Genomic DNA, 11,946 nt, shown 5'->3' with positions numbered 1-11,946 from the left:
AATACCTGTAGACCACACCAACTGTCCATAAAGGGACTCTCTGCCATTATTAAGAGCTGTCTTCTTAATCCACTGACTATAAGAACTCCTCACTGAGAGAAACTAAAGAATAAAAGAATTGAACACATGCGCAGAACAAGGAAAACAATTTTTTCTGTTATGGTTCCAACAGCATCATTACCATTTACAATGGATACATGGGCCTTTTGATCTCTTTTTCTAATGTAATAACTAAAGACACATATTTACAAATCTAAAGCAGACCCAACCAGATATAGTGTGAGAACAGATAGCACACCAACAAACCAACAACTAGAACAAGCTTCATACAAAGCCATCTCTTAGCTATGTCAACTGTTACGTAGCTTAGTGCCACAGGAGATCATCACCTGATGATAATCTCTGGTTTGTTTGTGAAGAAAAGAGCATACTCAGTTACCATATTATCTTCCCAGCCTGGTAAGTTCTGAAGTTATAATCTATTTTTGCACTACCCTAAACTGTTGACAGGTGAAAGTCTTGGCAAATCTAATAACTTTCTGTAATAGTCTACACATCAACATGGTTCTATGGTGTAGTGGTTAGCACTCTGGACTTTGAATCCAGCGACCTGGGTTCAACTCCAAGTAGGACCTCTCATTCCTATTTTGTTCAATACTTTTGTAAGAGACTCGTCATTGCATGAATATTCAACAAATGAAACAGTAACATTTGGCACATAAAATTTGAATTTTTACAGCAATGAAAAAGACAGGATCGGTTCTCATGAGATAACTAGGCAAAAGCATTTACCAAAATGTAAGTATGTCTGATATATTCAAGTAATGATTCTACCTATGTGACATAAAAGCCAAAAGATAAAATCACAACACCAGATGGAAAGCAACACATAACTAATTTGAAGGTTGAATATCATAAGAATTATCTTCAAATGTGGAACTAGCATTCAAAAATTCAAAGTATTAACAGCATTACTTAATATACTATTAATACAATGGAACGAATAATTTCTACAGGATGGCTACAGTTTCAGACATAAGCCTGAAATGGTAAACTAAATACTAATTCAAAATTTGTATAAAGCAAGCCAAACATAATTAGAAGTTTCAATGTCATCATTTAACTTCTAATGTTGAATGATGATTCAAAACTTAGAAAGTATATACAACATTATTTGGCATGTTATTTAATGCATTCCTATGCATAGTATACACAGGATGCAAAAGCCTCGAACAAGTTTGCTGAGTTTGAGATGATGAATCCATACTCTTAATTAACAAACGGTTGACAGGTAAAGGTTGTGCATGAGGAATGTATATATCTAATGGTTGTCTGTGAAAAACTAGACAACAACATGGTTCTATGGTGTAGTGGTTAGCACTCTGGACTTTGAATCCAGCGGCCTGGGTTCGACCTCCTGTAGGACCTTTTCTTATTTCATTTTATTTCAAAATTTTTGTAGAGGCCTAGGAATAGAAATTGAAATGATTGAAGTGTCTTATGGCAAAAGCTCTAATGGACAACCTCAATCAAACGACCCGGATACGACTCCCGGTAGGACCTTTCCTTATGTCGTTTTGTTTCAAAAGAATTGTAAAGGCCTAGGGCTAGAAATTGAAATGATTGTAGATATCTTATGGCATAAGCTCTATGGACAAACCTCAATCAAGCTAATGCAATCTTTGACGAATTCTCTCCCAATAATCTTGCTAAGTTCTCTGCCAGACCCGATGGCCAGGTGGTACCATCTCCTACAATAATACAGTGTAGGAGTGCTTTTTTCTTCCGTTCAAACACCTGCCCAAACCAAAAAGGCAAACTCTAAGAATATACGGTGGGAACCCAAGTCATATGACTAAAGTAATATAAAGCTAACTGTAATAGCTTACCTGCAAATTCCTGAAGCCACCAAGTTTTGGAGCAGCTACAGACTGATTTCCTGAGCATAGTGGACTTGAAGAAGAAGAATAACATAACATGCTCTTCTAGCCCATCAATTCCAAAAGTTGTGCTGAGCTCAAAACGAGTATGAACTCAAACTTCTATACTTCAGAACTATCAGCTCCATTAACTACACTCTCAGAGGAAACATAACATTTCCGAAACAAATGAAATTTCTTGCACTTAAGGCCTAGTAAATTTCAGATCCAGATAATTTCCACCAGAATAGGTTAATCTTATGATATATCAATACCAAATAACTTGTTTACTAACATAAATCAACTTCTAGATAAAAATCATATTCACTTACAATGCATAAACTAGTTAATTCACATTTTTCATTACAAGGAAGAAAAAACTTTGCAGCATACTAGCTCAGTATCGAAGAATTCATAAACATTTGACCCTATACATGAATGCAGGTTTAATTGCATTCTTAGGGCCAGCAATCAAGCACTTTATTCTTTTACCCAGACCAAAAAAGGGAAAAATAAAAGTGTATATATAACTATAAGAATGTAGGTTTCTTTCTTTAGAAAATCTAAATTCTGCTTATATCACGTCCAAACACCAAAGTCGTAAGCCAGTTAATCGCCACATAAAATCTGTTCCTCCAGCTTATAACTCTTGTTAAATATGCTGAGCGCCAAATAAACCAACTAACAAACCCAGCCAAAGATAAACCTTTTGCTTCCTGCAAAGACATAGATATTTATGGTACACAGATCAGTCATTAAATTTCTAAAGCTCAAGAGGGAAGAGTTGGAAGAAGTGACTAGCAATTGACCTTGCTTTGTCTCAGATCCACAAGAGCTTTGTATCTCCCAACAGTTGCCATGCTACCTAAATGCTTGTAAACAAAAGGTTCCTTGTATACATATTCTTTTGCACTGTTGGCATGCCCTCCACCAGCTTCACCAATTTTGTTCAGTAAATTTGCTAGATATTTTCCTTCTCTCTCTGCAACCTTCACATATTTAATATAGACATGCTTAAAGGTTCAGTAGCAAAACAGAAACACTAAACACACAAGCAATTAACTTCTCAAATCACCTCTTAAGGGAAAGAAACCTGCTAAATTGGCTGCCGGTTTGGCTAGTACTTACTACCATAAATTATCTAGTAGTCAATATTATGGACCATGGATATCCAAATTATGGACTTTCACAAAATTCATAAATCATGAATAGATGCAAGAATTCAGATATGCTCTTACAGACCAAAACAAATTAATATACTAGATTAGCACAATTTACTCCTGAACTCATTCCTAACCTGGGCCAAAGCCGGAAGGACTGGTTTTCCAGTACTTTCAAGAAAACCACTGCAATCACCAATTGAAAACACATCCTGCACGGACGGAACACGTAGCCATTCATCAACACCAATCCTGTAGTCAGAGAAAGTGTATTAAAATCACCTTAATATGGCATATGTATACCATATTTGAAGAAAACTTAACTATTTGGGTAGTGAAATTGGGAGCAAGTATGGGAATCAAGAGCCAAAAGCCAAGAGAAAAACAACATTCACTTAACAGGAAATGAATGTAAATTACCTTCCACCGGGAGCTTTTGGAAGTTGCACAGAGTTTACAAAAGATGATGGACCAACACCAGTAGACCACACCAATAGCCCATAAGGGACCTCTGTGCCATCATTGAGAACTATCGTCTTATCTTTGACATCCTTCACAATTCCACGGACAAGACGAACTCCTGACTGAGATAAATTATTGAGTGAATAATTCCCATCTTCATTTAATGGGTTTATTAACCAACACTCATATCTATTATTAGCATTTATTGATCTCTCCTTTACTCAAGAAAAAGCGTTCTGAGGTATAAGTTTTCTTGTCTAAATGAATTGTCAAATCCATCTCTATAAATCTAAATGAGACCAGATTCCACAATTAGAGTAGGCACCGCTATCAAATCGATAATTGCAACAAGCTACCAGGATATATCTCTTACCTTTGTCAACTGTTTTGTAGCATAGCGCCGCAGGCGATCATCAAATGAAGACAATATCTCGCTAGCCTGTGAAGACGAGAAAAATAATTGATTATTTCCAACATTTTTGGCAAGACTGAAATGGTAACCTAACTTCCCACTAAACTAAACTATTAACAGTTATAACGTTTGCATCAACTCTATTTTGTATCCAATATTAATTTTAATCTAGATAAGAACATGGTTCTATGGTGTAGTGGTTAGCACTCTGGACTTTGAATCCAGCGACCTGGGTTCGACTCCCGGTAGGACCTCTCCTTCATATTTTTTTATTATAGGTTTTGTAAAAGGCTAGGACTTGCGAATATATTCAACATATCCAACACTTTAACAGTACCGCATCATTTGCTACACAGATTTTGAATTCATAACAGTACTGAAGATCACAGAATTGGTTCACACGGGATAACCTGGTATGACCTTTAATTCCTAAATCTTTTTTTTTTCTTTTCCAAAAGCTGTGTAAAAGGCTAGTACTTTTCAAGAATACTAAACAAACTACTCAGACCACATCATTTGGTACACAAGTTTTGAATTCCTGACAGTACAGAATGAAAAAAGAAACACAATTGGTTTACCCAGGGTAACTCAGTGACAGTGTTCTCTGATTCATTAAAGTAACGATTGTCCTAATCTGCCATAGATAAACAACAACATCGGCACAAAGCAACACAAAGTCACAAACATAATAACAAGCTTCAATTTTTGTCATTTAACTTCTAAATGTTGGATTAGCATTCAAAACTAGAAAATATTAACAGCATTATCTACCTTTACATTTGCGGCATTCCAATGCGTATGCATATAAACTTCAAAAAAATTTCAAAATCCTGGACTGATTTCCACTACAACGAACTACACAGCAGAACTTTTTGCAGGACTGCATTTATATCTAATGGTTTGAAAAAGGCTAGCTAACAACAAGGTTCTATGGTGTAGTGGTTAGCACTCTGGACTTTGAATCCAGTGACCTGGGTTCGACTCCCGGTAGGACCTCTCCTTCATTTTTTTATTTTTTCGTATGTTTTGTAAAAGGCTCGGACTTGCAAGAATATTCAACCCACATCATTTGCTACACAAATTTGGAATTCCTAACAGTACTGAAGATCACAAAATTGGTTTACACAGGATTACTCGGTGACAACATCTACCAAAATTAAAGTATATCCCTGATTCATTCAAGTAATGATTGTCTGAAAATAAAATCAAATATAAAATAACAACATTGGTATAAAACAAAACAAACAAAAAAGAAGGTTCAATTTTATCATTCAACTTCAAAACATGAAATTAGCTTTAACAACTTCAACGTATTAACACAACGACTTGGCTTTGCTATCAAATCAGTCCAATGCATATATAACTTTCAAACAGGTTAGAAATCCTGGACTTAGTTCCTCTATAATAAACTGGCACAGCAAATTAATTTGCATGTGATTGAATTTATATCTAAAGATATTTTGAAAAAGGCTAGCGGTTCTATGGTGTAATGGTTAGCACTCTGGACTTTGAATCCAGTGACCTGGGTTCGACTCCCGGTAGGACCTCTCCTTCATTTTTTTATTTTTTCGTATGTTTTGTAAAAGGCTCAGACTTGCAATAATATTCAACATATGTAACACTTTAACAGTGCCACATCATTTGCTACACAGACTTGGAATTCCTAACAGTACTGAAGATCAAAAAATTGGTTTACAGTTTTACACAGGATTACTCGGTGATAACATCTACCAAAATTAAAGTATGTCTCTGATTCATTCAAGTAATGATTGTCTGAAAATAAAATCAAATATAAAATAACAACATTGGTATAAAACAACACAAACAAATAAGAAGGTTCGATTTCATCATTCAACTTCAAAACATGGAATTAGCTTGCAAAACTTAAAAGTATTAACATAACTACTTGGCTTTTCTACCAAATCAATCCAATCAAATATAACTTTCAAACAAGTTGGAAATCCTGGACTTAGTTCCTCTACAATAAACTGGCACAGCAAATTAATTTGCATGTGACTGCATTTATATCTAATGACATTTTTAAAAGGGTAGCTAACAACAAGGTTCTATGGTGTAGTGGTTAGCACTCTGGACTTTGAATCCAGTGACCTGGGTTCGACTCCCGGTAGGACCTCTCTCTTTTCTTTTTTCTTTTTTTTCATATTTTTGTAAAAGGGTAGGACTTGCAAGAATATTCAACATATGTAACAACACTTAACAGTGCCACATCATTTGTTACACAAATTTTGAATTCCTAACACTACTGAAGATCACAAAATTGGTTCACACAGGATAACTCGGTCTTCTACAGAAATTAAAGCATGTCTCTCATTCATTCAAGTAATGATAGTCCCAAAATGAAATCAAATATAAAATAACAATATTGGTATAAAACAACACAAACAAATAAGAAGGTCCAATTTCATCACTCAACTTCAAAATGTGGAATTAGCATTAAAAACGTAAAAGTATCAACAGAACTATTTGGTTTTGCTATCAAATCATTCCAATGCATATGTAACTTTCAAACAAGTTAGAACTCCTGGACTTTAGTTCCCTACAATAAATTGTGCACAGCAAATTATTTTGCATGGACTGCATTTATATCTAATGATTTTTTGAAAAAGGCTAGCTAACAACAAGGTTCTATGGTGTAGTGGTTAGCACTCTGGACTTTGAATCCAGTGACCTGGGTTCGACTCCCGGTAGGACCTCTCCTTCATTTTTTTATTTTTTCGTATGTTTTGTAAAAGGATCAGACTTGCAAGAATATTCAACATATGTAACACTTTAACAGTGCCACATCATTTGCTACACAGACTTGGAATTCCTAACAGTACTGAAGATCAAAAAATTGGTTTACAGTTTTACACAGGATTACTCGGTGATAACATCTACCAAAATTAAAGTATGTCTCTGATTCATTCAAGTAATGATTGTCTGAAAATAAAATCAAATATAAAATAACAACATTGGTATAAAACAACACAAACAAATAAGGAGGTTCGATTTCATCATTCAACTTCAAAACATGGAATTAGCTTGCAAAACTTAAAAGTATTAACATAACTACTTGGCTTTTCTACCAAATCAATCCAATCAAATATAACTTTCAAACAAGTTGGAAATCCTGGACTTAGTTCCTCTACAATAAACTGGCACAGCAAATTAATTTGCATGTGACTGCATTTATATCTAATGACATTTTTAAAAGGGTAGCTAACAACAAGGTTCTATGGTGTAGTGGTTAGCACTCTGGACTTTGAATCCAGTGACCTGGGTTCGACTCCCGGTAGGACCTCTCTCTTTTCTTTTTTCTTTTTTTTCATATTTTTGTAAAAGGGTAGGACTTGCAAGAATATTCAACATATGTAACAACACTTAACAGTGCCACATCATTTGTTACACAAATTTTGAATTCCTAACACTACTGAAGATCACAAAATTGGTTCACACAGGATAACTCGGTCTTCTACCAAAATTAAAGCATGTCTCTCATTCGTTCAAGTAATGATAGTCCCAAAATGAAATCAAATATAAAATAACAATATTGGTATAAAACAACACAAACAAATAAGAAGGTCCAATTTCATCATTCAACTTCAAAATGTGGAATTAGCATTAAAAACGTAAAAGTATCAACAGAACTATTTGGTTTTGCTATCAAATCATTCCAATGCATATGTAACATTCAAACAAGTTAGAACTCCTGGACTTTAGTTCCCTACAATAAATTGTGCACAGCAAATTATTTTGCATGGACTGCATTTATATCTAATGATTTTTTGAAAAAGGCTAGCTAACAACAAGGTTCTATGGTGTAGTGGTTAGCACTCTGGACTTTGAATCCAGTGACCTGGGTTCGACTCCCGGTAGGACCTCTCCTTCATTTTTTTATTTTTTCGTATGTTTTGTAAAAGGATCAGACTTGCAAGAATATTCAACATATGTAACACTTTAACAGTGCCACATCATTTGCTACACAGACTTGGAATTCCTAACAGTACTGAAGATCAAAAAATTGGTTTACAGTTTTACACAGGATTACTCGGTGATAACATCTACCAAAATTAAAGTATGTCTCTGATTCATTCAAGTAATGATTGTCTGAAAATAAAATCAAATATAAAATAACAACATTGGTATAAAACAACACAAACAAATAAGGAGGTTCGATTTCATCATTCAACTTCAAAACATGGAATTAGCTTGCAAAACTTAAAAGTATTAACATAACTACTTGGCTTTTCTACCAAATCAATCCAATCAAATATAACTTTCAAACAAGTTGGAAATCCTGGACTTAGTTCCTCTACAATAAACTGGCACAGCAAATTAATTTGCATGTGACTGCATTTATATCTAATGACATTTTTAAAAGGGTAGCTAACAACAAGGTTCTATGGTGTAGTGGTTAGCACTCTGGACTTTGAATCCAGTGACCTGGGTTCGACTCCCGGTAGGACCTCTCTCTTTTCTTTTTTCTTTTTTTTCATATTTTTGTAAAAGGGTAGGACTTGCAAGAATATTCAACATATGTAACAACACTTAACAGTGCCACATCATTTGTTACACAAATTTTGAATTCCTAACACTACTGAAGATCACAAAATTGGTTCACACAGGATAACTCGGTCTTCTACCAAAATTAAAGCACGTCTCTCATTCATTCAAGTAATGATAGTCCCAAAATGAAATCAAATATAAAATAACAATATTGGTATAAAACAACACAAACAAATAAGAAGGTCCAATTTCATCATTCAACTTCAAAATGTGGAATTAGCATTAAAAACGTAAAAGTATCAACAGAACTATTTGGTTTTGCTATCAAATCATTCCAATGCATATGTAACTTTCAAACAAGTTAGAACTCCTGGACTTTAGTTCCCTACAATAAATTGTGCACAGAAAATTATTTTGCATGGACTGCATTTATATCTAATGATTTTTTGAAAAAGGCTAGCTAACAACAAGGTTCTATGGTGTAGTGGTTAGCACTCTGGACTTTGAATCCAGTGACCTGGGTTCGACTCCCGGTAGGACCTCTACATTTTTTTATTATTATTATTATTATTTTTTTTTGGCATATGTTTTGTAAAAGGCTAGGACTTGCAAGCATATTCAACATGGTTGTATGATATCTCATAGGATAAGTGACGATGGACAAACCTCAATCAAGGTAACATGAATGTAATCTTTCACATGGGCATATCTCTGATGAACATCTTTCTGAATAAAGTCACTTAGTTCACCACTGAACTCAACTCCGGTGGGACCACCTCCTACAACAACACAATGTAGGAGTCTGCTTTTCTCTTCCTCTGAAACACCTGCCTCCAAGACACAAAACCAAGATGAAATACAGAATGACTGCAAATATCAATGTTGTCATGCAGTAATATGAATGTACTTGCATTAACATACCGGGAACTTCCGATAGCATCAAGTTTAGGAGCAGCTTCCTACGGATTTCCTGGGCATGGTAGACTTCGCGAAGAAAAATGGCATGTTCTTCTACACCACGTATTCCGAAAGTTGTGGGCTGTGCACCCAATGCAATTACCAGCTTGTCGTAGGCAATTTCAAATTTCCATGGCTCCAAGTTATCAGCTCCATCAGTTACAGTCTCACATTGCACCTTCAATTCCCAAAAGACCAAAGTTTCTTGCAATTAAGATATTGTGCTCTCAAATCTCAAACATTTACATCCACCACAACAACGCTAGCACTTGTCCACAAACACAATGTTACTCTTAGATAAAGAATCACACTTTCAATTTCGAGCAGTTGCAATTCAATGATGCATAAGACTAACTAGCTCACATTTTTCTATCAAGAAAATGACAAACTTCAATGCAATAACAACACACATGTCATTCTTCTTCCAAAACTTTCAACCTTTACCAACCATAAATTGGCTAATTCTGTAACTGAACAATACATTACTTCATCCAACAGTTTCGAACTTCACCAACCATAAAAAGGATAATTCTGTAACTGAACTATGCATCACTGGCGTAGCATTTGTTTACTAACAATAACTATGAATCACGTTTCCAATTCCACACACATAGAATGCCTATAATCCCACATTTTCCATATGAAAAAGGACAAACTTCAATTCAATAGCAATCAACACATGTCATACACCATCCAAAAAGCTTCCGCAAAGTAATTAATCTCAAACATCCCAATTCATATTCTCACAATCACAAGCACATTTTTCTGGATTAAAAAAAAAAAAAAAAAAAAAAAAAAATCCAGAAACCAACAAAAACGTACCAAATGCTTATCCGTATCAAGCCCAATACAATTGGAGAGAAAGAAATAAGACCCTGGCTCCCTCGAAATGGCGGGTTGGATCCTCCCAATTGGCTCCGCCACCGACCTAAACTCCAGAGTGCCCACACACGTGGACGCCAGCAGCGGCGTGAACACCATGTGATTCCTCGGCGAGACGCAAACGACGTCGTAGAGCTTCGTGTCCAACCCCTTCATGAGCCGACACCCGGCCCACCCCGTCCCCAGCACCACCACCCTCGGCTTCTCGCCGGGCTTCGTCGCCCCCAAGCCGGAGTACAACGCCGGCGGTCGGGCCTCGGTGGTGAAGCATGAGAGGAGAGAGTAAGAGAAAGGTTCAGTGATTCTGGATTTGGCTGAAGACGACGAGGATGATGAGTAGGCTCTGGCCGCCGAGACGTGGATGAGGCTTCTGAACCAAGACATCGGAATCTGAAACGGCGTCGTTCTGGGGTAAGTAGCAGAGAGTGAGGAGCAGAGAGCATTTTATAATTGGAATTTGGGGGAAGAAGGTTCCAACAATTTGGGCTGTCGTTTTCTTCTCTGGTTTCGCTGAATTTGAGGGACAAAGTCAACACCGTCAGTGGGCAAGTGACCACGTGGCGGGTCGGAGGGTGGGCACGAGTGGAGGAGCTTTCAGGCGGTTTCGTGATCAAAACGTTTCGGATGGGGTTTTGGATTGGGTTCTCGTTTCTTGCGGTGTGGGTTTGTTGACTTTGGACTTTGGAGAACGGTAACAAACTTTTACGGTTTAGTACACACTCACACTGTCAACTCATTTGAAAGGATCGGTTAAGTTATACATAACTATTTCACTCATATGGAGCTGATAAATGAGTCATTATCTAAATAATTTAATCTTTTTTTTTTTCTAAAATCATAAAGCACAACCAAAAGACATTAGGGTTCGCAAGTACCCTTGGTGCATATCTCAAATTTGAGAAACTTTAGGCTTTCATTCTCTTTAGGGAGAGGGACTGGAGTTGGTAATTATCTTGAGTTGGACTAGAGAAAGCGGCTTATGGATAAGGATTTGAGTCCTATTTGTCTGCTGGGAAGTAGCTTTCCTTTCGTACCATAATTGCGTGTCTCGCTGATGGAGGGCTAGAAGATAATTTTTTCCTCAGAAGACATGGAGTTGTTCTTTGTTTATGAGTTCGTTTTACAAAGCGGGCTCAAATTGACTTGTAATGAGTTTACATTGCTTAGATAGAAATTTTTCTATCTTTTAAGTGTATGTTAGACTCTAGTTTTTTGGGTAGTCATCTAATGTAATTAATGAACCTTTATTTCAAAAAAAAAAAAATTACAGTTAATAGTCATTTCATGTCAAACAAATTACAAACTTATCATGTAGGAGAGGGGTCTTCTTCTTCTTCTTTTTTTATCGAAAAGGTCAATCTGTATTAAAATTCGAGCAAGCAGTACAAAATCAACACATCCCTAAGGGTCGTTAGAAAGAGCCGATTTTTAGAGTACAACTAAAAAACCTATTCTAGAATAAATTAGGGAAAATGATCATTTACCCAGTTTTTGGGTCATTTAACCCCATTTACCCAAACAGTCTAAGAGATTCCCCACTTAATCAACAGTTTTCATTTTTAAACCCCAATTACCCAATCTTTTCCTCACGTGCCTGTTTTATCCAAATTTGCTGACCCTTTTGCCCCTCTATAACTGAAACGCTTTC

At 36.0% G+C, this 11,946-nt stretch overlaps 1 protein-coding gene and 11 non-coding genes across 12 annotated transcripts; 11 read left to right on the top strand and 1 right to left on the bottom strand.

Annotated features, from left to right (window-relative positions):
* The first annotated feature begins 563 nt into the window (after positions 1-563).
* Positions 564-635, top strand: TRNAQ-UUG (transfer RNA glutamine (anticodon UUG)). The gene has a single exon. It is a non-coding gene; the product is annotated as a tRNA-Gln (tRNA).
* Positions 636-1,356: 721 nt separating this feature from the next.
* Positions 1,357-1,428, top strand: TRNAQ-UUG (transfer RNA glutamine (anticodon UUG)). Its single transcript has one exon. It is a non-coding gene; the product is annotated as a tRNA-Gln (tRNA).
* A 757-nt stretch (positions 1,429-2,185) lies between these two features.
* On the bottom strand, positions 2,186-10,803 carry LOC133731498 (internal alternative NAD(P)H-ubiquinone oxidoreductase A1, mitochondrial-like). The gene is made up of 8 exons (XM_062158869.1): positions 10,239-10,803; positions 9,381-9,594; positions 9,126-9,286; positions 3,915-3,980; positions 3,500-3,663; positions 3,217-3,331; positions 2,729-2,908; positions 2,186-2,635 (listed from the first exon to the last, which is right to left on the bottom strand). The coding sequence occupies exons 1-8, from the start codon at positions 10,680-10,682 to the stop codon at positions 2,483-2,485; spliced, it is 1,497 nt and encodes a 498-aa protein (XP_062014853.1). The 5' UTR covers positions 10,683-10,803; the 3' UTR covers positions 2,186-2,482.
* On the top strand, positions 4,136-4,207 carry TRNAQ-UUG (transfer RNA glutamine (anticodon UUG)). The gene has a single exon. It is a non-coding gene; the product is annotated as a tRNA-Gln (tRNA).
* Positions 4,878-4,949, top strand: TRNAQ-UUG (transfer RNA glutamine (anticodon UUG)). Its single transcript has one exon. It is a non-coding gene; the product is annotated as a tRNA-Gln (tRNA).
* Positions 5,429-5,500, top strand: TRNAQ-UUG (transfer RNA glutamine (anticodon UUG)). The gene has a single exon. It is a non-coding gene; the product is annotated as a tRNA-Gln (tRNA).
* Positions 6,016-6,087, top strand: TRNAQ-UUG (transfer RNA glutamine (anticodon UUG)). The gene has a single exon. It is a non-coding gene; the product is annotated as a tRNA-Gln (tRNA).
* On the top strand, positions 6,596-6,667 carry TRNAQ-UUG (transfer RNA glutamine (anticodon UUG)). Its single transcript has one exon. It is a non-coding gene; the product is annotated as a tRNA-Gln (tRNA).
* Positions 7,183-7,254, top strand: TRNAQ-UUG (transfer RNA glutamine (anticodon UUG)). Its single transcript has one exon. It is a non-coding gene; the product is annotated as a tRNA-Gln (tRNA).
* Positions 7,763-7,834, top strand: TRNAQ-UUG (transfer RNA glutamine (anticodon UUG)). Its single transcript has one exon. It is a non-coding gene; the product is annotated as a tRNA-Gln (tRNA).
* Positions 8,350-8,421, top strand: TRNAQ-UUG (transfer RNA glutamine (anticodon UUG)). Its single transcript has one exon. It is a non-coding gene; the product is annotated as a tRNA-Gln (tRNA).
* Positions 8,930-9,001, top strand: TRNAQ-UUG (transfer RNA glutamine (anticodon UUG)). The gene has a single exon. It is a non-coding gene; the product is annotated as a tRNA-Gln (tRNA).
* Positions 10,804-11,946: the final 1,143 nt, after the last annotated feature.

This window comes from Rosa rugosa, chromosome 2 (assembly GCF_958449725.1).
Source record: "Rosa rugosa chromosome 2, drRosRugo1.1, whole genome shotgun sequence".
Lineage (NCBI taxonomy): Eukaryota > Viridiplantae > Streptophyta > Magnoliopsida > Rosales > Rosaceae > Rosa > Rosa rugosa.
The sequence above is the reverse complement of the archived record's forward strand: the minus strand, read 5'-3'. Positions and strand labels throughout refer to the sequence as shown.

Coding starts and splice junctions, on each gene's coding strand:
- LOC133731498 (XM_062158869.1), bottom strand. CDS start 10,682: ATGTCTTGGTTCAGAAGCCTCATCCACGTCTCGGCGGCCAGAGCCTAC. Junction 3,981..9,125: donor TTCATGTTACCTTGATTGAG/GTTTGTCCATCG, acceptor TCGTCTTCACAG/GCTAGCGAGATATTGTCTTC. Junction 2,909..3,216: donor TCCTTCCGGCTTTGGCCCAG/GTTAGGAATGAG, acceptor AAATATGTGAAG/GTTGCAGAGAGAGAAGGAAA.